General features: G+C 43.4%; 1 protein-coding gene across 1 annotated transcript; it reads right to left on the reverse strand.

Moving 5' to 3' along the window:
• Positions 1-20,371: 20,371 nt before the first annotated feature.
• On the reverse strand, positions 20,372-21,139 carry LOC135712254 (uncharacterized). The gene has a single exon (XM_065235212.1). The coding sequence runs from the start codon at positions 21,137-21,139 to the stop codon at positions 20,372-20,374; it is 768 nt and encodes a 255-aa protein (XP_065091284.1).
• Positions 21,140-22,466: the final 1,327 nt, after the last annotated feature.

The following is a 22,466-nucleotide window of genomic DNA, read 5'->3' on the forward strand; positions in this document are numbered from 1 at the left end:
CCGAACAAAATCTGATGAATACTGCAAGCTATATCAATCAAGATTTCCAAAGGAATTCAGATTCCAAAACCCTACAAGCATCCTGACAATAATTGTTATAGAGTTCTGATAATAATTCAAAGAGATTCTGGATCAGAAGGAATGCTAAGGTGATCTCTTATTATGATGCTAGTTAAGATAGGATTGATTCGGAATTACGAGGAAGCTTCAAATGAAAGTTTACGTAGCTTATCAAAAAAATAAATAAATTTGGAAGCATTTCAAGGAAATTTTTAGGATAGTACCAACGTTTCAAGAGTACATTTTTGAGAACAATTGAGGAATACTGAATGAAATCATAAGGCTTTTCCAGAAGAATATTGAGTTAGGGCTTCAACCAAAGCTCCCTCCGGTGGTACGTATTATTCAAAGATGAAAAGGAAAGTCTATTGCAGAATTCCCGGTGCCTCAATTAAAGATCTTTCAGGGTACCCTCGAAATTACATTGCCGGAAGCTCTCTGAACAAGCTATCCCAATAAATTATATGATTTTGATCAACTGTGTCAATTACCAACTTCTTATCAAATAAAACATCTATCTTTATTCGTAGAATATAAGTACGTTGAATTATCCATTTAAATCAAACAGTGTTAATTTGATGCTCAAGGACTTAGTCCTGATCCTTCTTCTTCTTCTTATGCTTGGTCCTACCCGCGGAGTTCAAGGCAGCAAATGGGCTTCGCATGTTTTCCATGGCGGCACCAGCATCGTCAGCCTTACCACCTTCATCCCCGGAGGCTTCCTTCCCGTTTTCCTGGCCCTTGCCTTTGTCTTTGTCCCTCTTGTGCTTGGACCTTCTACCCCGGGAATTGTAAGCAGCAAACGGACTTCGCATATTGTCCATAGCAGCATCGGCCTCAATATCTCCCGCCTCAGTAGCCGCCGCCGCCGCATTCAGATCGTCATCGTCGCAATCGTTGCCCGGTGGATAGATCGTGGCCCGAGCCAACGTAACCTCCGTGGTGGCTTCCTGTTGGTTTTGCTGGGAGCAGCACGTTGAGCAGCAAGACACGCAGCATCCTTGCGGGAAGCTGAAGGCTATCGGTGGAGTGGCGATCGCTATGTACGCCAGCAGCAGAATGGGTTTAACCGCGAGACTCATTCGCGTAGGTTTTAAGTGGTCGGAGTCAAGATAGATATGAACGGAACTCAGAGCTTGATGGAATTATATGGACTGGAAGGCTTCGGCATGGGCAGGTGTCAAACTAATTAGTTTATTTTTATGTTTGGATGATTTACACGGTTCATGTGGAATCATAGTCTGCTCTAAATTAATCGCAGCTTTAGGGCGACCTTCAGCGGTTTTAAGAAAACGATCCAAAAAATTGCAAATATTACAATGAACTTACAATGAATAGACTCATCTTTTCTCAAAATTCTAGAAGAAACTATTTCAAAATATTGCTCCGTGGTAAAGTTGTAGGTAATCTCATGTAGGGGAAATTAGCTCAAATGCACCCCGGGGCAAAACGCCCTATGCAAGTCTAAGTGCTGGTTTAGTACTTAAACTAGCATTTCGTCACAAGAAATCCCAGAACTAAGAGTGAAATAAATATTGCATATTGCGGGGTACAATTGCGGAAAGTTCGATCGATTTCGAACCTGGCACATTCTTTGCGACCACGTTAATTTTTACACTTGGCTTTCATGGGGCTTCATGAGCTTCATTAGTTTGAATACTAGAAATATGTAATTTGCGTAATGACCAGGTGTTTTTCCAGGAAGTTTGTTACGCCATGGCAATTCAGTTTTTCAAACAAAGATGCAACTAAATGTGCTTACTGTGGCAAAGCACCTCTTCATGCTTTGCAGGACTGCCCCGCGTACAAGAAGCGTACTAATAATGCGAAGCGTTCCATAAAAGAACGCTCCAAGCTGACGTTTGCAGAAATGGTTAAGTTGCAAAATGGAACCTCTGCTTCGTCGACATCAGCCGCTCAAAATGAAAACACTTTTGAGATTTTGTCTTCCGATGAACTGGACTCTGACATAGCAGATGAGAGTGAGTCTCCGGAGGTACACGCCCCCGGTAAAAGGAAGCCGACTAGCTCCCCGGGAGTGCGCCGGAAAAAAATAAAACCACTCGCAAAAGCATGCAAAAATCTGAAGGTAGCGGGGATTCATTGAAAAAGCCGAACAAATCGGTAATTGCTGCTTCATCTGATCCTTGCTGCAGCTTTTCCACCCCGCCGCTACCTAATAAAGGTAATCGTAAGAGGTTACCAAAAATAAACACCACGTCTACTCGCAATTCAAAGAAAACTCTCCCGTCCAAGCGAGGAAAGATTAAATTTAAGGACATTGTGGATAATATTTTGAATGCCCTCGGCTTTCCCGACGCATCGCCACTTCGAGGGCTTATTGACCTGCTTGTTCCTATAGTCGGAAACTACTTCAAGCAATTGATCATGGCCCCTCATTGGTGAATTCATATCTTTCGATGGATAATTCGTCGAGTGAGGATCAAGATATGATCACTTTATTACAATGGAACTGTCGTAGTTTAATACCTAAATTAGACTCGTTCAAGTATTTGATTCACAATTCTGATTGTGATATATTTGCACTCTGTGAAACTTGGCTTTCTTCTGAAGATGAACTAAACTTCCACGATTTTAACATTATCCACCTGGACCGAGATGATTCATATGGTGGCGTACTTTTGGGGATCAAAAAGTGCTACTCCTTCTATAAAATCTCAATCCCAATAATTTCAGGCATTGAAATTGTCGCTTGCCAAATAAATGTGAAGAACAAAGATCTTTGCATAGCTTCTGTATATGTCCCTCCAAGGACTTCCATAAACCGCCGTCAGCTTTGGAGTTCAGTTATTATCCTTCCATCTCCAGTTCTAATACTGGGCGATATGAACTCACACGGTACTGGTTGGGGCGAATCATACGTTGACAATAGAGCGGGTATTTTCTATGATTTGTGCGACGATTTCAACTTGACTATCTTGAACACTGGTGAAGCAACACGTATAGCAAACCCTCCTGATCGAGAGAGCCGTCTTGACATTTCTTTGTGCTCTAACTCACTATCACTAGATTGTCTGTGGAAGGTTATCAATGATCCCCATGGTAGTGATCACTTGCCAATTATTATTTCAATCAAAAGTGGTCGTCTAAAAACAGATCAGTCAATTCAAGTTCCTTTTGACCTCACGAGGAACATTGATTGGCAAAAATTTGTGTCGGCGGTAACTCTTGGTATTGATTCTACCGATCCTTTACCACCACTGGAAGAGTATCGTTTCTTTACCGAACTAATCTACAAAAGCGCATTAGAAGCTCAGAAACGACGTGTTCCAAGTGCATCCCTCAAAAGAAGACCCGCCACCCCTGGATGGGATGACGAATGCACAAAGTTGTATCTTGAGAAATCCGATGCCTTTAAAGATTATCGTAGACATGAAAGATCTGAGCTTTTTGAAAAGTATCTAAAGCTTGAAAAAAAGCTTAAAAACTTACTAAAAGCAAAGAAACGAAATTACTGGCGTACTTTTATCGAGGGACTTTCTAGAGAAACCTCGATGACAACGCTTTGGAAAAAGGCTCGCTATATGCGAAACCGCTCATCTTCCAATGAGAGTGAAGAATACTTCTCCCAATGGATATTCGACTTCGCTAAAAAGGTTTGTCCAGATTCTGTTCCAGCACAACCAACTTTACGGGATACAGCCCGAAGTAACGGTTCTCTGGATGAACCATTCACAATGCTGGAATTTTCAATGGCACTTCTTTCATCGAATAACTCTGCTCCGGGAAGCGATATGATCAAATTCGACCTTCTAAAAAACCTCCCCGATATCGCTAAAAAACGATTACTTAACCTATATAATTCATTTATGGAATTCAATATAGTTCCACCAGCATGGAGACAGGTTAAAGTAATAGCTATTCAAAAGCCTGAGAAACCAGCGTCTGATCACAATTCTTACCGTCCGATCTCTATGTTATCATGCCTGAGGAAATTATTAGAAAAAATGATCCTATTAAGACTTGACCATTGGGTTGAATCAAACAATCTACTTTCAAATACGCAATTTGGTTTCCGGAAGAGTAAAGGAACAAACGATTGTCTAGCGATGCTTTCATCTGATATTCAACTGGCCTTTGCGCACAAGGAGCAATTGGCTTCAGTCTTTTTGGATATTAAGGGCGCATTTGATTCGGTTTCCATAGACATACTGTTAGACAATTTGCACAGTAGTGGATTACCCGGTATTTTGAATAGTTTCTTGTATAATTTACTGTCAGAAAAACAAATGACCTTCAATCTAGGTCAACTGACAACTTCTAGAATTAGCTACATGGGCTTACCCCAAGGTTCATGTTTAAGTCCCTTACTTTATAATTTCTATGTTAACGATATTGATAACTGCTTAGATAATCAATGCACGCTTAGACAGCTTGCAGATGATGCCGTGGTTTCCATGAGAGGTCCACGTGCAGAAATCTTGCAAAGACCATTGCAAAATTCCCTAAATAATCTGTCTCTCTGGGCAAGAAATTTAGGGATCGAGTTTTCACCGCAAAAAACTGAGTTGGTAGTGTTTACAAGGAAGCGGTTTCCAGCCCAACTGCGTCTAAATATTTTGGGCAGAGACATTACCCAATCTTTAACCTTCAAATACCTTGGAGTCTGGTTTGATTCAAAATGCACTTGGGGTACCCACATTACGTAGTTGAAACAAAAGTGTCAACAAAGGATCTACTTTCTACGATCAATTTCCGGGACATGGTGGGGTGCTCACCCGGAAGACCTCATTAAACTATATAAAACGACTATTCTTTCAGTTCTTGAGTATGGCTCTTTTTGCTTCCTCTCGGCAAGAAAAAGCCACCTAATCAAATTGGAACGTATTCAATATCGTTGTTTACGTATTGCCCTTGGCTGTATGCATTCAACACACAATATGAGCCTAAAGGTCCTAGCGGGCGTAAAACCCCTGCAGAACCGTTTCTAGGAGCTCTCATTAAGAATATTGATTAAATGTAGTGTCAGTAACAACATTGTGAATGAAAACTTCGAAGAAATGCTCGAATTGAGCATCAAGTCTAGATTCGTGTGAATCGATCTTAATTATATGTCATCGGATATTAGCCTTCCTTGCTATAACCCCTCTCGCGTATGCTTTACTAACTACAGTTCCCCCATTGACTATGATCTCTCCATGAAACAGGCTATTCAAGAAGTTCCAGATCAACTTCGACCTATCTCAATTCCCCGAATTTTTGCTGAAAAGTACCAACAAGTCAATTGCAATAGAAGATTTTTCACTGATGGATCACGCATTGATGGATCCACTGGCTTCGGCGTCTTCAATGAATACTCAACCGCCTTTAGGAAACTTCAAGAACCTTGTTCCGTTTATGTTGCTGAGCTAGCAGCAATCAACTTCGCATTGGGGATGATTTCCGATATGCCCATAGACCATTACTTAATCTTCTCGTATAGTCTCAGTTCGATTGAGGCTATTCGGTCGATGAAACAAGGTAGGCACTCATCTTATTTCCTTTCAAAGGTAAGGGAGCAGATGAGTTTGCTGGTCGAAAGATCATATATGATTACCTTTGTATGGGTCCCCTCACATTGCTCAATCCCAGGCAATGAGAAGGCAGACTCTCTTGAAAAGGTGGGCGCACAACAAGGCGAGATTTATGATAGAAGAATTTCACATGATGCATTTTTCCCACTAGTACGTCTGAGTTCTCTTTTAAGTTGGCAAAACGATTGGACAAATAATTCTTTTGGGCGGTGGTTACATTCCATTATTCCAAATGTTTCTTCGAGAGCGTGGTTCAAAGGTCTGGATGTAAGTCGGGGATTCATTCGAGTGATGTCAAGACTTATGTCCAACCACTACTTGCTAGACGCACATCTCTATAGAATAAACCTCGTTGACAGCAATATATGTAGGTGCAGAACCTTTTATGATGACATCGATCACGCAGTTTGGTATTGCCCGGGTAATGACGCCTCCAGAGCACGACTATTGGATACCCTAGGGGCCCGAGGTAGACAACCCTTCCGTGAAGTAAGGGATGTATTGGGAACACGTGATCTTACCTACATGCAAGCGATCTACGAATTCCTTTGTTTGTCTGATGTTAGAGTTTGATGTGACTATCCCCTCCTTTCCAAACAATTTCCCGCCATTGTGTCCCAGTCTTATTTTTCTCCTGTTCCTGTGCTACTTGCCCCTGCCCAGCCAGGATTTGGTCAACCGTCCGAGAGTAGTATCTGAAGGAGGCTTCAGAAACCAGTTTCATACCTATATCCTTCCAATTTAAATTGTTACCCATTAACCTCGAGCCCGCCACGAGTAATTGGTACCCAATACTAACCTAGAAATACTGCTATTTAAAATGTAAATCAAACATTACTGATTTTGGCTCCGCAAAGTGTCACACACGACTGAGCCTTGTAAATAAACGAACTAGTTAAAAAAACCAATAATATACGGATTCTGAGGAATGGGCTCGATAAGTGGAAGTGGAGTATTGACATCCGCTGCCATTGGAATCCAAGATGGCGGACCAAAATTCAATATGGTGGTCCCGGACAAGGAATATGCATCTAAACCCATGCAATATAGGTATGTGCGGAATGGGCTAGATGAGTCAAGAGCCCATATTCCCTATTTGATTTTGGTCCGCCATATTGAATTCCAAAATGGCGGCGGATGTCAATTTTCCACTTCCCCTCATCGAGCCCATTCCGTAGATATTAATAATGCGTGGGTTTAAATGCATATTCCTAGTCCGGGGGCCACCATATTGGATTTTGGTCTGACATCCTGGATTCCAAAATGGCGGCGGATGTCAATTTTCCACTCCCCCTTATCGAGCCTATTCCGCAGATACCCATATTGCATGGGTTTAGATGCATATTTCTTATCCGGTGCCGCCATATTGGATTTTGGTCCAGCATCTTGAATTCCAAAATGGCGACGGATGTCAATTTTCCACTTCCCCTCATCGAGCTCATTCCGTAGATACCCATATTACATGGGTTCAAAGGAATATTCCCTGTCCGGGGCCGCCTATTGGAATTTGGTCCGCCATATTGGATTCCAAAGTGTAATACTGTAATGACTGTAATACCAATCTATTGATTTTCCGTTTGGTTTTTGTAACCGCAAAATCAGCTAAGGTTAAAATCAGTCTTGATTCTCTGCTTTGTGATTTTGCTACTCTCAAGATCAGCTAAGATAAAATCCGCCGTGAATTTCTGTTACTGGTTTTGCTGATCTCAAGGTCAGCAGTGATTTTCGACCGTTCCTGATTTTGCATTTTCATGATTTTTTCCATCACTGCTGCGAACAAATAGAAATACGTAAAACATATACTCATTTCACTAACACCAATGAACCCTTGGACCCAGACCTTATATAAACGTCATTGACCAGCATGCACCTTTCGGTCATAAGAGGCAAATACGTCCGTCGCAAAGAACTCACCAACACGTGTATTCAGCAGGCAGAGTCGCTTCGAATGTGGAGAAGGAGAAACGTCTGGAAGCCTTTTTTTTAAACGATATCATTATCGCTTCGAATCTTCCCGAGCATAAACATTAGCCACCGGAAATCATATAATGATGAAATATGTATCCCAACGTTTGCTTCTTCTTCGTGTTTTAAGCTGATTGCATATCGCATATTAGCTTATAGCGTGCTCTCAACTTAGTGTTCTAGATGCACTTCCATAGTTATTAATTGAGAGCTTTCGATGCCTGTACCATTTTTGCATTGGTATAATTGTGTGGCAAGTCCAATCATACTTCTATGCCCAGGAAATGGAAAAATTTTCCAACCCGAAAAATTCCTAGACCGGACCGGGAATTGAACCCAGCCACCTCCAGCATGGTCTTGCTTTGTAGCTGCGCCTTTACCGACTGAGCTAAGGGAGGCCCTGCAGTGTAGTAAATATGGTAAAGCAAATTTCAAGCACATGGTGACAATGGTGTTCTAGATTTGTGCTCTAGAAAATTTGATGTGATACTGCTATGTGTAGACTCTGTATCATATCACTGGAAAAACTGCTCTGACGACTGTTATACAATGTTCAAAGAAAAAGAAAATACCTCTCTTGGGAAGTTCTCTGAACTACTCGTGGGAAGTAATCTGAACTTCTGATAGGAAGTTCTCTGACCTTCTACTCGGAATTTCTTTGAACTTCTTGTTGGAATTTCACTGAATCTCTCCTTGACAGTTCTTTGAATTCGTTGAAAGTTGTTTGAATTTTTTCGACGTAACTTCTCTGATCCACTCCTTGAAAGTTCTCGTAGCATCTCCTCGGAATAGCTCTGAATTTATAGTAAGAAGTGCTTCGAACTTGTTGTCGGAGGATATCTGAACTTTTAGTAGGAAGATCTCTGAACTTTTCCTCGGAAATCCTTTGAACTTCTCTTCGGATTTTGTTGCAAAAAGTCTCTGAACTTCTCCTCGGAAATATCTCTGAAACTATCCTCACAAGTGCTCTGAACTTTTCATCGGGAATTCTCCAAAATTTCTAGTTGGAAATTCTCTAAATTTTTTCGTCGGAAAATCTCTGAACCTATCCTAAGAAGTTCTCTGAACATCTCGTTGGCCTCTGAAGTTCGCTGATTTTATAGTCGGAAGTTCTAAGAATTTATAGTGTGATGTTCTCTGAACTTCTCCATCAGGAAACTTCCGATAAGTTCGCGAAACTTCGGACAAGCTCATGGAGCATCTGATAAGTTCATGGAACTTCAGACGAGTAGTTCATAGCACTATTGATGAGAAGTTCAGAGAACCTTCGTCGAAAAGTTCAAAGAATTTCCAAGGTCAGGTTCAGAAAACTTCCGACTAGATTGTCGGTGACCTTCTCTGAGATTCTCGTCGGATGTGCACTGAATTTCCTCTCTGAACTTTCCTTTATAAGTTTTCTGAACTTCTCCCCGAAAGTTCTCTGGACTTCTCCTCGAAAGTTCTCTGAACTTCTCCTCGAAGTTCTCTGAACTTTTAGTCAGAAGATGTCTGAACCTCTTCATGGAAATTCTTGAAACTTTTCGTCGGAAAGATGAGAAGTTCAGAGAACCTACGTCGAAAAATTCAAAGAATTGCCAAGGGCAGGTTCAGAGAATTTCCAACTAGATTGTCAGTCAACTTCTCTGAGATTCTCGTCGGATGTTCTCTGAATTTTCTATCCGAACTTCCCTTCATAAGTTCTCTGAACTTCTTCTCGAAAGTTCTTTGAACTTTTTTAGTCAGAAGATGTCTGAACCTCTTCATAGAAATTCTGTAAACTTTTCGTCGGAAGTTCTCTGAATTAATTTTCGAACTTCTTATAATGTCTCGCCAAAAGCTGTCTGAACTTTTTTTATCTGAATATCTCGTCAAACTGTCTTTGAACATCTCATTGGAAGTTCACTGAACCTCTCCTTGACATTTCTCTAGATTCATCAAAAGTTTTCTGAACCTCTTGTCGGAAGTTCTCTGAGTTTCTTGTCGGAAGTTATTGGAACTTCTCCTTAGAAGATATCTGAACTTCTAGTAAGAAGTTCTCTGAACTTCTCATTGGAAGATGTCTGAACCTCTCCTCGAAAATTCTTTGAACTTTTCATAGGAAATTCCTTTGAATTTATTTTCGAAAGTTCTTAAACAGTTAGATTTTTTTGGCCGAGATTGGCACTTCCGGCATTTAGTTTTACAGAGATCTCAGCAAAGATTATGTTTGTTAGCCGAGATCTCAGCAAAATTCCCGTTTGTTAACTGAATTTCGGCAAATTTTTCATTGAAATCCAGCAAAATAGATTGCCGAGTTGCTCGATGGAGCCCATCTCGGCAAACAAATCTAAGTATGTACACATTTAGATTTTTTTGCCGAGATGGGCACCACCGAGCAGCTCGGCATTTAATTTTGCTGGAAATTCAGCAAAAAATATGTTTGTTAGCTGAGATCTCGGCAAAATTCCCGTTTGTTAGCTGAATCTCAGCAAGTTTTTTACTGAGAACCAGCAAAATAAAATGCCGAGCTGCTCGGTGGTGTCCATCTCGGCGAAAAAATCTAAGTGTGTACACAGCAAAAAAATAATTTTGATATCACATCAAAGTGGATGCACTACAATCATGTCGAAAATTTCATGTAATTTTTATGACCACATAAATAAACAAATGCAGTAAAAGCAGCGTAATGTCAGTTCATGCATTGTATTAATGATAATTTTGTCCTTTTTAGCAAGTAATATTACACCATATTTTCGACATGATTGTAGTGCATCCACTTTGACGTGATATCAAAATTATTTTTTTGCTGTGTAGGATGTTTCGCCAGAAGCTCTCTGAACTTCTCGCTGGAAGCTCTCTGAACTTCTCGCTGGAAGCTCTCTGAACTTCTCGCTGGAAGCTCTCTGAACTTCTCGCTGGAAGCTCTCTGAACTTCTCGCTGGAAGCTCTCTGAACTTCTTGTCAGAAGATGTCTGAACCTCTCCTTGGAAATTCTTTGAACTTTTCGTCGGAAGTTCTCTGAATTTATTTTCGGAAGTTCTTAGAATGTCTCACCAGAAGCTCTCTAACCTTCTCCCGGGAAGTTTTCTGAACATCTCTTTGGATTTCTCTAAAGTTTTCTGAACTTCCCTTCAGAAGTTCTCTGAACTTCTTCTCGAAAGTTCCCTGAATTTCTCGTCAGAAGTTCTCTGAAGTTGTTCTCAGAATTCCTTTGAGTTTCTCGTCAAATTTTCTCTGAATTTCTTATCGGAAGTTCTCTGAATTGCTCCTCTTTCGATAATTTCACGAAACTTGCAACAAGTTCACTGAATTTCTGACAAGTTCTCGAAAATTCCGATAAGTTCATGGAGTTTCCGACCAACAAACAAAACTTCCGACAAGTTTATCAAAATTCTGAGCAGTTCATGGATTTGCAGGGAAGTTCACAAAAAAGAAAAGAAGCTCAAGGAACTTTAAAGACGCTCACGGATCTTCAAAGAAGTTCACGGATCTTCAAAGACGTTAACGAAATTTCAGGTAAGCTCAGGTATTTTCAGAGTTCACAGTATTTCAGAGAAGTTCACGGAACTTTCGAGAAGGTAACGTATCTTTCAATAATCTGTCAGATCCGTCGAGAATTTCACGAACTTCCAGGAAGTGTATGGAACTTTCAAGAAGGTTTATACTAGAGATCCATTAAACATTTTTTGGAAAATATCAAGTGAACTTCTGGGAAGTTGGAAAGTTGGGCAGTTTCAATGGAACTTCTATGAAGTTTCTCATTAAATGCCGGGATGTTTTTAGCAGATTTCTCAGAACTTCTTCTTCTTTTTCTTCTTCTTCTTCTTCTTCTTCTTCTTCGAATTTTAAGCTTATTGCATATAGCATATTAGCTTATTGCGTGCTCTCAACTTAGTGTTCTAGATGCACTTCCACAGTTATTAATTGAGAGCTTTCGATGCCTGTACCATTTTTACATTGGTATAATTGTGTGGCAAGTCCAATCATACTTCTATGCCCAGGGAAGTCGAGAAATTTTCCACCCCGAAAAATTCCCAGACCGGACCGGGAATTGAACCCAGCCACCTCCAGCATGGTCTTGCTTTGTAGCTGCGCCTTTACCGACTGAGCTAAAGGAGGTCCCAGATTTCTCAGAAATCGTTGGAATTGTTCAGAAATTTTTAATGGAACTTCCCTGAAGCTCCCTCGAAACTTCACTACGTGTATTCCAGACATTCCCGGCGGGTACTCAAGGCGATCTCAACGGAGATTCCAGACTTTTCTTTCACAGATTCCACACATGCAGCATTGCAGATGCAGATTCTGACGTTTCCGGCGAGGATTCTAGCAGCTCCCGGAGATGATGTTGAACATTCCTGACGGGGATTCCAGCATGTTTGGGAGTTTGATCTGAACAGAGGTGTTGCAAAAAGAGACTTCAAATGTGCCCTACCTAAATTCTAGACGTTCTCAACGGGTATTTCAGATGACCCGGAAGTGATTCGAACAGTTTCCCTATGAGATTCCCCGAAGAGGAATCCAGATGACCCCAATGTAGTTCCGGATATTCCCGACGTGGATTCAGAAGCTCCCAAGTTGGAGTGCAGACCCTAGAGACATTTCAGACGTTTTCGAAGAGGAAAATTCCAGTCGTTGGCGACGAGGAATCCAGCAGTTTCCAACGGATGTCCACGACAAGCACTCCAGAATGTTACGGAAGTGATTCCGGGCATTCTTGACGAGGATTAAAGCAGTTTCCGAAACAGATTCTAGACGCTCGCGATGAGCACTCCAGATGTTCCTGAAGTGATGTGATGCCGGACATTCCCGATGATATTTCTAGCAGTTCGGGTACGATAAAGATTTTAGATGTTTCCAACGGGTTCTTCAGGCGTTCCCAAAGTGATTCTGGATATTCCCATCAAGGATTCCAGACGTTCGCAACTTGATTTTCAGACCTTCTGGACGTTTCTGAAGTGATTTTCTTTGAGGATTGCGGCAGTTCCCAATTCAGATTTCAGACTATCCCAATGAGCATTCCAGACGTTTCCAAAGTGATTCCGGACATTCCTGACGATAATTCCAGCAGTTCTCGATAAATATTTCACATGTGCCCCACGGACACTCTAGAAATTCCCAAAGATATTCTGGATATTCCAAACGACTGTAAGAAAGGGTTTTCCTACAATTGGGAGCATGCGACTTACCTTAATGACTCATCTCAGGGGGAGCCTAGCTTCCATCTAAAAGGTTAATTTCTACGTTGGGAAAGGGGACTCTCCGTTCCGCTGTCACGCCAAAGAACACCACCTTCACGAACGACACCAATTCAACGCGAAGCGTCCACTCGAACCGTAGTTTTTCCTTGGTTTTCGCCCCGGATCAGAAAACGGCGATTATTATTCCTCACGCACTTTGAGAACACGGGACAAATTGGATCCGCTCGCGGAACGAGATCGGGAGTCGGTCTTCAAATTACACTGCACTATCTTGGTTCCGGAACGAGAGTCGACACTTGGTCTCACTGTGAACTGGATGCGACGCAAGTGATATTCACACGACGGTTTATAATTTTTCACCACGGACTAGATTTTCGACCTTATCGTTGGGAGGTTGGTACGCAAGAGACCGACGTCTCTTTTTTTTCCGATCCTCCTCCACCTCCCAAGTTCGTTTTTGCGCGTCGTTGTTCGAGCGACGCTCGTTTCGGCGGAAGCTGCCCACCGATCGTTCTTTGCGTTTTGGACGCCTCATTGTGTCGGAGTGGGTGTTGGCGTTTTGCGGCAAGCCGGAATGCAATTTTATTTTAAATTTATAAACCTAACTACAAGCAATACTAAACAATTTTGATAATTAATTTTTGATTATCTTTGGGACATTGCAAATATGTAACACGACTATTCCAGTCGTTTCCGACGTTGTCTTCTTCAATTTTAGATGTCCTCAAAGTGACTCTGAATGTTAAGTTCAGAGGCAACTTTAGGCGTTCCCGAATTAATTTTCGATGAGCATTCCAGACGTTCCTAACGAGCTCCCCAGAATTTTCGCAAATGATACCGGACAATCGCACGACGATTCCAGAAGTTTCCCATTAGACGTTCACGATGAGCACTCCATTTGTTCCTCTAAGAAATTCCGAGCTTTTGCGACGATAATTCCAGTAGTTGTCGATATCAATGGGTACCCCAGGCGTCTCTAATGTAATTCTGAATATTCGCAATTAGGATTCCATACGTTTTCAAAGTGATTCCGGACATTACTGACGATAATTCCAGCAGTTCCCGATGAAGATTTCAGATTTTCCTGGTGGATACTCCAGACGTTCCTAAGGTAATTGCGGATCTGTCCAACAAGGATTCTATACGTTTCCATTTTAGATTTACGACGTTTCAGATGCCAAGCAGCAATTTTGGTTTTATCATGCTCTTCGAAACTATGGTTTAGGCTTGAAGAGTGCTTTAAAACCTCGATAAAAATTGAAATCTTATTTGGTTTCCGGCGGCAAATACAGACGTTCGCGAAATGATTCTTAACCAGCATTTCAGCAGTTACCAACGGACATTCCAGACAGATATCGTGGACATTTCCAATGAGGTTTCCAGGCATTACCAACGGGAACTCCAGACGTTCCAGATAAGCATTCCAGACCTTACAAAAGTGATTATGTACATTCCTAACAATGGTTTCAGATGCCCTGAGTGGATGCTCCAGAAGTTCCCAAAGTAATTATGGAAATTCCAAGCGAGTATTTCAGACGTTCACAACTTGAATTTCAGATGTTCCCAAACTAATTCTGTACGATTCAAGGTGATTATCTACGAGAATTCCAGCGGCTTCCGATTGAGATTTCAGACATTCCGGAAAAGCATTATAGACGTTCCCGAAGTAATTTTGAACATTTTCGACGAGGATTAAAAGCGTTATCGATGGAGATTCTAGACTTTCCCGAAAAGCGTTTTAGACGTTTCCAAAGTTATTCTGGACAACTCCCCTAGTAGCACGCTTGTCACAAATCAATTGTAGAAACTTATATACGACTTATTTCAGTCATAAACAAGTTGCTGTAGCTATTGTGATGAAAGTGTGCTACTCGGGTCCAACGAAAACTCCTGTTAATTCCAGATGTTCCCAAAGTAATTTCAGACATTCAGTGATTCTGGACGTATTCGGAATGTTTCACAACAAGGATTTCAGCTGTTCCCGACGAAGATTCCAGCACTTTCATGCAGAGATTCCTTACGATCCGATGATGATTTCAGACTTTCCTCGCTGATTTTCTCGACGTCTCCAATGGGTACTCCAGACGTTCCCAAAGTTAGTTCATACATTACCGACGTGGGTTTTACGTATCGTGGGTCACATTTTACTATTTGGATGTTCAAAAACATGGCCCCCAGCCAAGCCTCTGTTAACTCGCTATCGCATGTCTTTCCATTTCAGTCTTTGAGAGAACAGTAAAAGTGGTAGAAATTAGAATCCGAATCTCCAAATTGGGTCAATATGTACATTGAAGGACGTATTTTGCAAACCTTGACTGCTAAGAAATCTTTTTTGCAGATGACAAGCAATTTCTAGCGTCAAGTGAAAAAAATACAAAACTCAGAGCTCTACTCAATCCAATGAATTCCCCTGTAGCCTCCAGTTCTACCGTGGGAAATAACCATCTGACAATTTGAATTACTTTATCATGTTCCTAATAGTAATAAGGAAGCAGTTTCCATGAGCTAAGAAATCGCATCATAAGCTAGAACAATTCCAACTCTTTCCTTTCATTCAGGAGAACAAATCAAACATCTCTCCCACGTCACACAGTACACAACATAAGCTCTTTTGGCACCTCCCCTCGCAGCCATCCTGCTACTTAATGGGAATCAAGGTCTTAACATGAAAGCTCACAATTGTCGTTCCTCTCTCTCTCTCTCTCTCTGTGCTGTGTGCAGAAGCAAAGAAAAATCCCATAAAACATAATTAAGTGAAAATCCTCACCCAGATCCTTGCAACTGTCGGTCTCCGTTTAAGCCTGGGAAGCTCAGTGACATTATACCTACGTGTATGTTTGTTCGTATTATAGTAACACATTAAGATTTGGAGCTGACCAACCAACCAACCAACCAACCAACGAAGGAACTATTACCACAGGCGAAAGGAAACGGCTTAACACCGAGGTGATATTTCCTCATCTGAGTGAGGAAATACCTTGCGATTTGTGTGTGCGACGAGCTTATAAATAAAATCAGAATGTGTCAACTGATGTACGATAAATCCCATCCACCAGCACCACCTACACCCCAAGAAGCAGAGCTCTTTCAGTCGGAAGACATGAATTTACTTAGTCTCGGTGCCACACTATTTCCTGACTTAGCCGTCTTCGTTCGACCGGAGGCAGCAACCGCAAGGATCTATTTCGATAAATAAATAAATTTATAAAATTCTACCCTGCCGTAGTGCTTCCATTAGTCGTCCCGAAACTGGGAGATTTTGAGCGCCAGGAATAAACAGCAATAAAACTAAAGGTTGAACATTTAATGACAATAAATTAAATTAAGGTTGACAGCTCTCTGACACACTGCCGCCACTACCTAGTATGCTGCTGGAAGTCGGTCCGGTTCCGACCGTCCGTATGCGAATCATATGCGAACTGCTGTGTGAAAGCTATCCAAATACGATTGTGCGGAAGGAGCTCCTTCTGCTATTAGAAGGACTGCTGGAGTTGCTGGTGGGAAAATCGGCTTCGAACGTTGCTCCATTCCGGGACAAAGCGAGTCACACCGATTGTGAGTGCGGGAATTGTTTGCTGATAATAGTGTTGGCACGTGCCGTTTCCAGAGGCGGAAACATTTGAGCAGATCATGCCATAAAGGATGCGTGGACGTGAGCCATTTATTAATGCTACGCTGTTTGATTTGGGAGAGGATGGCGTTCGTGTGTGGAATGTGCTGGTTTATCTCGTAGCGTAAGATGCTGCATGCTGTTTTTGAACGAATTTAGCATTGAGGATATTTTAAGAGAAGCAATTGATCGGAATCACAGGTGATCCTGGGCAAATCTAGGTCAACGCACTTGAAAGATGTTCAGAAGTTATGTGGTATTGAAACCATATATCATTCACGTTTTTACATTTTCAGAGTTAAAATTACTCATCAATGAGAACAAAATTATACCCAAAACAGTAGTGTTGCTAGAGTACTTATTTTTAAGTACTTTCGATCACGATTTTGAGTTGTTTCTTCTTTCCGTGTGGTTAAGAAAAATCATGGCACACTAATCACACTAATCCAAATCTTATCGTATGTCATAAATTATGCCACTTGCGCATGGTACGAAGAAGGCTGCAATAGTTTATTTCTAATTAATAATTAATGAAGGTGTTTAAGAGATTTTCTGAACTAAATAACCAAACATTTCACGTGAAAATAATGGCCTAAAACTCTGATTTTCAGATTGGAGGTGATCATATTTCATATGATATTTTCACCCTTGTCCCCCTTTTGCACCATTGGAGGTGAACGTATTTCACGTCGGTAAATGCTGGGTAATGCGCATTACAGAACCCATTGAGATCACTAGCCACTTCCTAGCAACTCCTATCCCTACCACCACGTGGTACCGGCCGGAAGCTGTGAGCAACCTTAGGGAAGATCGGGTAACAACTTTGGTCATAGGCTGACAGGGAAAGGGAGGGGGGGGGGGGGGGTTTGCTTCGGCAAGCCTGAGCGTTTGTTCTCCAGGAGGAGCGGCTCACAACAGCGTCTGTTCCCCATGTTAGGGGCGGCTGATCTACGTCCGAGTGCCAGTGAAGGACTCTAAGCATAACTGTGCACCCTGGTCTTTCGGAAAGTTAGCGGGTTGGTGTTGGTGTCCACGCAAAGCGAACGACACGAGAAAGACCGGAAAAGGGATCACCGACAATAAAACACCAAGTACTCGTAGTTAGAAAAGAAAGGTTTAATTCGCGTGTTAAATGTACAAAGTACTGAACGGTAATGAAAAGAAAAATGTGCTTCGCGCCACTCCGGTGCGCGTTCGTTTTAGTTTGGTGAGGTTGGCAGTCACCCACTGAAAAACGTACGGATGATTGTAGCAAGGTGAATAGAACAGTAGACGTGTTGCCATCTCCGACACTCCTCCTCAACACGATCTTCGAGTCACCCTTACTAGCGCTTCAATGTAATTCATCAATCTCAAACTATAAACTCCATCTTCGAGCTGAACATCATAGCCCAGGAAATGCTTAACCGCTCCAAGGTTAACTATGTCCAGCTTCTTCTTCAGCGCTTCGAAAATCTCCTTAATCTTGGCTTGATCCGCACATCCGACCAAGAGATCATCGACATAAACGAGCAAGAAAATGGTGGTCTGCCCGTCATGCCGAACGTTTTACATTGCTTGAAACCCATTTTTATGAGCACTTCATGGAGGGCGCGGTTCCAGTACCGTGCCGCTTGTTTGAACCCATAAATGCTCCTCTTGAGGCGGCAAACGAACTCCTCCTTTCCGTCGACTGCGTACCCGGGAGGCTGACGCATATATATTTCTTCGTCCACCGTCCCATGTAAATAAGCCGTCCTGACAGCAAAGTGCTGGAGACTCATTTTGTTTTTCCTGCTACCGCCAGTAGGGCACGTAGGGTCTCATGACGTGTCACCGGAGCAAAAACATCCAAGTAATCCACACCGTAGCGCTGGGTAAAACCCTGCGCCACCAGCCTCGCCTTGTGCTTAACGATGTCTCCGCATTCATTCCGCTTAAGCTTGAATACCCAACGGGAACCTATTGCCTTCTTCCCAGTTGGCAACGGAACGAGCTCCCAGGTTGTGTTCTCTTCATGTGATCGCATCTCGGCGTCCATGGCATTCTTCCACTCCTTGACCTCAGCTGCCTCGCGATAATCTGTGGGCTCTTCCGCCGTGTTCTTGGCAACATCCACCACGTAGTCGTCGAACCGGGTTGGCAGAACACCCCTTGTTCTCCTATCCTGACGACGCAATCTTGTCTCCTCCTGCGCATGTTCCCCGTCGGATTCTTGGGGTTCTTCATCCGAACTGTCATCTGCACTGACAAAACCTTCAAACTCTGACTCGCTATCTTCATCACGAATGGACAACTCTGCTTCCGCTGTTTCGTTTTGTTCCTCAGTAGTATCCAGTGGGATTTCGATTTCACTTTCTGGGTTCTCGGCTGGGACAGCCTCACCTAGCTGCTTCTGTACTTCCGTTCCATCTCCAAACTCCAAAAACTTCGCATCCCGACTAACGGTGATGCGATTCGTGGAAGGGTCGAGGAAGCGATAACCCTTATGCTCCTCCGAATAAACCACGAATTTGAGTTTAACCGCCTTGTGATCCAGCTTAGAACTCGCCTCCTCCATCCGACCTTATGGCGACGGGTTTCCTTCCGAACAAATTCTCGCAGCGGCGCACGAACTCCTTGATTTTACCGGTGGCTTCATCCTTACGTTTGAGCAGGTAGACGGTGGTAAAACGGCTGAAGTCATCTATCAAGGTCATGATGTACCGCTTGCCCGAGGGAGTGGTGGTTTCCATTGGCCAACAGAGATCCGTGTGGACCAAATCGAGTGGCCGCTTCGCTTTCCGTTCAACCACGGCAGGAAATGGTTTCCTTGCAAGCTTGCCCTTTAAACAACATTCGCACGTTGTGCGAACACCACAATCGGATAAATTGAAACCACTTACCAGATCATCAGCTTCCATCCGACGTAAGACATCCGGCTCGCGATGTCCCACGCGACGATGCCAAGTGTGCTGGCACCGGTCGTTATGCTCACCTCCAGTCGTCAGCGATCGCTGCTGAACTCGCAGCCGATAGAGACTACCGACCTTATCACCGACCACCACCGTCTCACCTGCAGCGTTTCTCACAGTGCACTCCGAATCACTAAACACCACAACAAAACCTTTTGCTGCTAGCTGGCTCACCGAAATTAGTCCACCGTCCAGCTCAGGCACGAAAAGTACGTTCTTCAGCGTAATTTCCACTCGACCGCCACGTCCATCTTCACCAAAAAAATACCATCGCCGATTCCATTCACTTTCGTCTTATTGCCGTCGGCAAGAGTAACTTTCGATTCAACACTTGTGCACAGCGAGTGGAAAAACGCACGATCACTTGTCATATGCGCCGTAGCACCACTGTCAATCACCCAGCTGGCTGGCATCGTGTTGCCGGCCATAAAACACACCGCGCTGCTCGATCCCTGCGCATGCTTCGCCTTCGGATTGTCATCCTTCGGCCCTCGCTTTAATCATTCAAAACATACCGTGCGACAGCTCATTCCTAAGCAGTGCCGGTGGTGTAGTGGTAAGCGTGATTACCTCTCACCTCAGCAGGCCTGGGTTCAATCCCAGTTGGCGCCGCCGGGATGTTCTAAGGCATAACATCTTCTGATCACGCCTTCCTTCTGAAGGGATGTAAAGCCGTTGGTCCCCGGTTCATGAGTTGATGGGTCGATAGGTAGGGTCCAGGTGTGGGAACTGCCTCCCTGGCGTCGGTAACATTGGTGCTCAGCACGGAAAACAAGATCGACGGAAAACCAATCAAGGAAAAAATAAAAACTGCTCATTCTTCGTAGTTAATAGGCTTCATATAAACTTTAAGTGGATCATTGACTGCATTGTCGATCTCAAAACCACGGAGGAATCTGTAGCAGTGGTGCGTTTTTACACCAATACATCGCGTGCGACAGTTCTTTCTTCAATATTTTCAGTTTTCTTATGGTCTTTAAGTCTTATAAACGTCTTCAAAGCCATGACAAAAATTGTTACTTGGGTATAAGCATGTGATGGGAGAAAGGAACCAGTAGCTAGAACTAGACTTTTATTGCCATCTCAACAGTTAATCAATGTTACAGAAGCAATTCATGTCGCCACTTGCTCGTCCCCTGTCTCTGGTTCATCATCCGCTTCGTCATCTGTTGCCCCATTTTCCGTGCCACTTCCACCGTCACCTCCACCGTCACCTCCTCCTCCACCGCCAGAGACTTTTACAATTCCTATAATCGCTTGTGCCAGATTGGCCGTTGCTGTAATTGTTTGCATACCGGTTTGAACTTGTTGCATAGTTCCTGGACCTCCAGAACTGGGAGCTTCCGTCTTTCCACCACCTCCATTTCCACCACCTCCCTTTCCACCACCTCCATTTCCACCACCTCCCTTTCCACCACCACCCTTTCCACCACCTCCCTTTCCACGACCTCCCTTTCCACCACCTCCCTTTCCACCACCTCCCTTTCCACTACCTCCCTTTCCACTATTTCCTTTACCACCACCTCCCTTTCCACCACCTCCTTTACCACCACCTCCTTTACCACCACCACCCTTTCCACCACCTCCCTTACCTCCACCACTACCACGTCCTTTCCCAGGACTTCGCATATGATCATCCACAGTGGGTGAACCGTCCTGATTATAGGTAGCCTCCGCAGCCAGATCGTAATCGTCGCAATCCTCGCCCGGAGGGTAGATTGTGGCCCTTGCCATTGTGATTTCCGTGGTGACTTCCTGCTGGTTGCAGCACGTGGGACAGCAGGACACGCAGCATCCTTGCGGAAAGCTATCGATTGTCGGAGGTGTAGTCAGTGTTATGAACGTTACTAGCAGCAGCAGGGATCTTAGCGGGAGATCCATCCCGGTAGTCGGAAGTTGTTCAATTGAAGTCAAGAGCTAAAGCAGAATCATGGCTGGTGTGTGGATTTTAATGATGTTTGGGTATGGACAGATGTTCATCTAACTCTTGGAGGTGCTGCAGGTACGAAGTTTTTTAAGACCAGGTGAAATAGAAATACACATTAGCTTTGTGTTCGCACATAAATTTATCAGAAAAGCAAATCGCTAATTGACGATAAATGGCGATTTTCTCTATCGAATTAATAAGATGATCCATGTTTTGCAGTCGACCTGCTATTGTGAGTGTGTGAGTGATCAAGTGTTGCCAATGCAAGATGTAAATACACGGCGAAAGAGAACGACTCAAATTTGAGTTTAGTTCACTCATAATCGCCAAAAGTGCAGGAACTCAGCGATGAGTAAAATTTGTCTCATGGTTTCCTGTGGAAAACCTAAAAAATCTGCCGGAAAATGAGGAAATTGACGAAAATTTTATTCAGTCTCGGAGTAGTACCAATAGACTGAGTGAATCCAATCTTTACTTCTTCTCGAATTCAGGAATTTTTCCCTGGAAAATCCTGGGAAAACCTGGGAAAACATGAGGCAAATTAACTCATCGCTGAGTTCCTGCACTTTTGGCGATTATGAGTGAACTTACCTTACCAATCAGGCTAAGGCCTTGTTGTCCTCTGCTGTCCGAAGAAGTCGTCTCCACTCTACTCGATCCATGGCCACAGTTCGCCAGCCTCGTAGTCTGCGAAGGGTCCGCAGGTCACCTTCTACTTGGTCGATCCACCTTGCCCGCTGCGCGCCTCTTCTTCTTGTTCCTGTTGGGTCGCTTTCTAGAACCATTTTCACTGGGTCGTCGTGCGGCATTCTTACGACGTGCCCAGCCCACCGTAGTCGCCCAATTTGTGCAATGTGGACGATGGATGGTTCTCCCAGCAGCTGGTGCAATTCGTGGTTCATTCGCCTCCTCCACGTTCCGTCATCCATCTGCACTCCACCGTAGATGGTACGCAACACCTTCCGTTCGAAAACACCAAGGGCGCGTTGGTCCTCCACGAGCATAGTCCAGGTCTCGTGGCCGTAAAGGACCACCGGTCTAATCAGTGTCTTGTATACAGTCAACTTCGTGCGGCGGCGAATTTTATTCGACCGGAGCGTCCTCCGGAGTCCAAAGTAGGCACGATTCCCTGCCATAATGCGTCTTTGAATTTCTCTGCTGGTATCATTTTCGGCGGTCACCAGTGAACCCAAATACACGAACTCATCGACCACCTCGATTTCGTCACCGTCAATCTGAACTCGGGGTGGGAGGCTAACATTGTCTTCCCTAGAACCTCTT

Source organism: Ochlerotatus camptorhynchus, unplaced genomic scaffold (assembly GCF_037179485.1).
Source record: "Ochlerotatus camptorhynchus isolate MF236.1 unplaced genomic scaffold, CSIRO-AGI_Acam_v1.1 ptg000467l, whole genome shotgun sequence".
In the NCBI taxonomy this organism is placed as follows: domain Eukaryota; kingdom Metazoa; phylum Arthropoda; class Insecta; order Diptera; family Culicidae; genus Ochlerotatus; species Ochlerotatus camptorhynchus.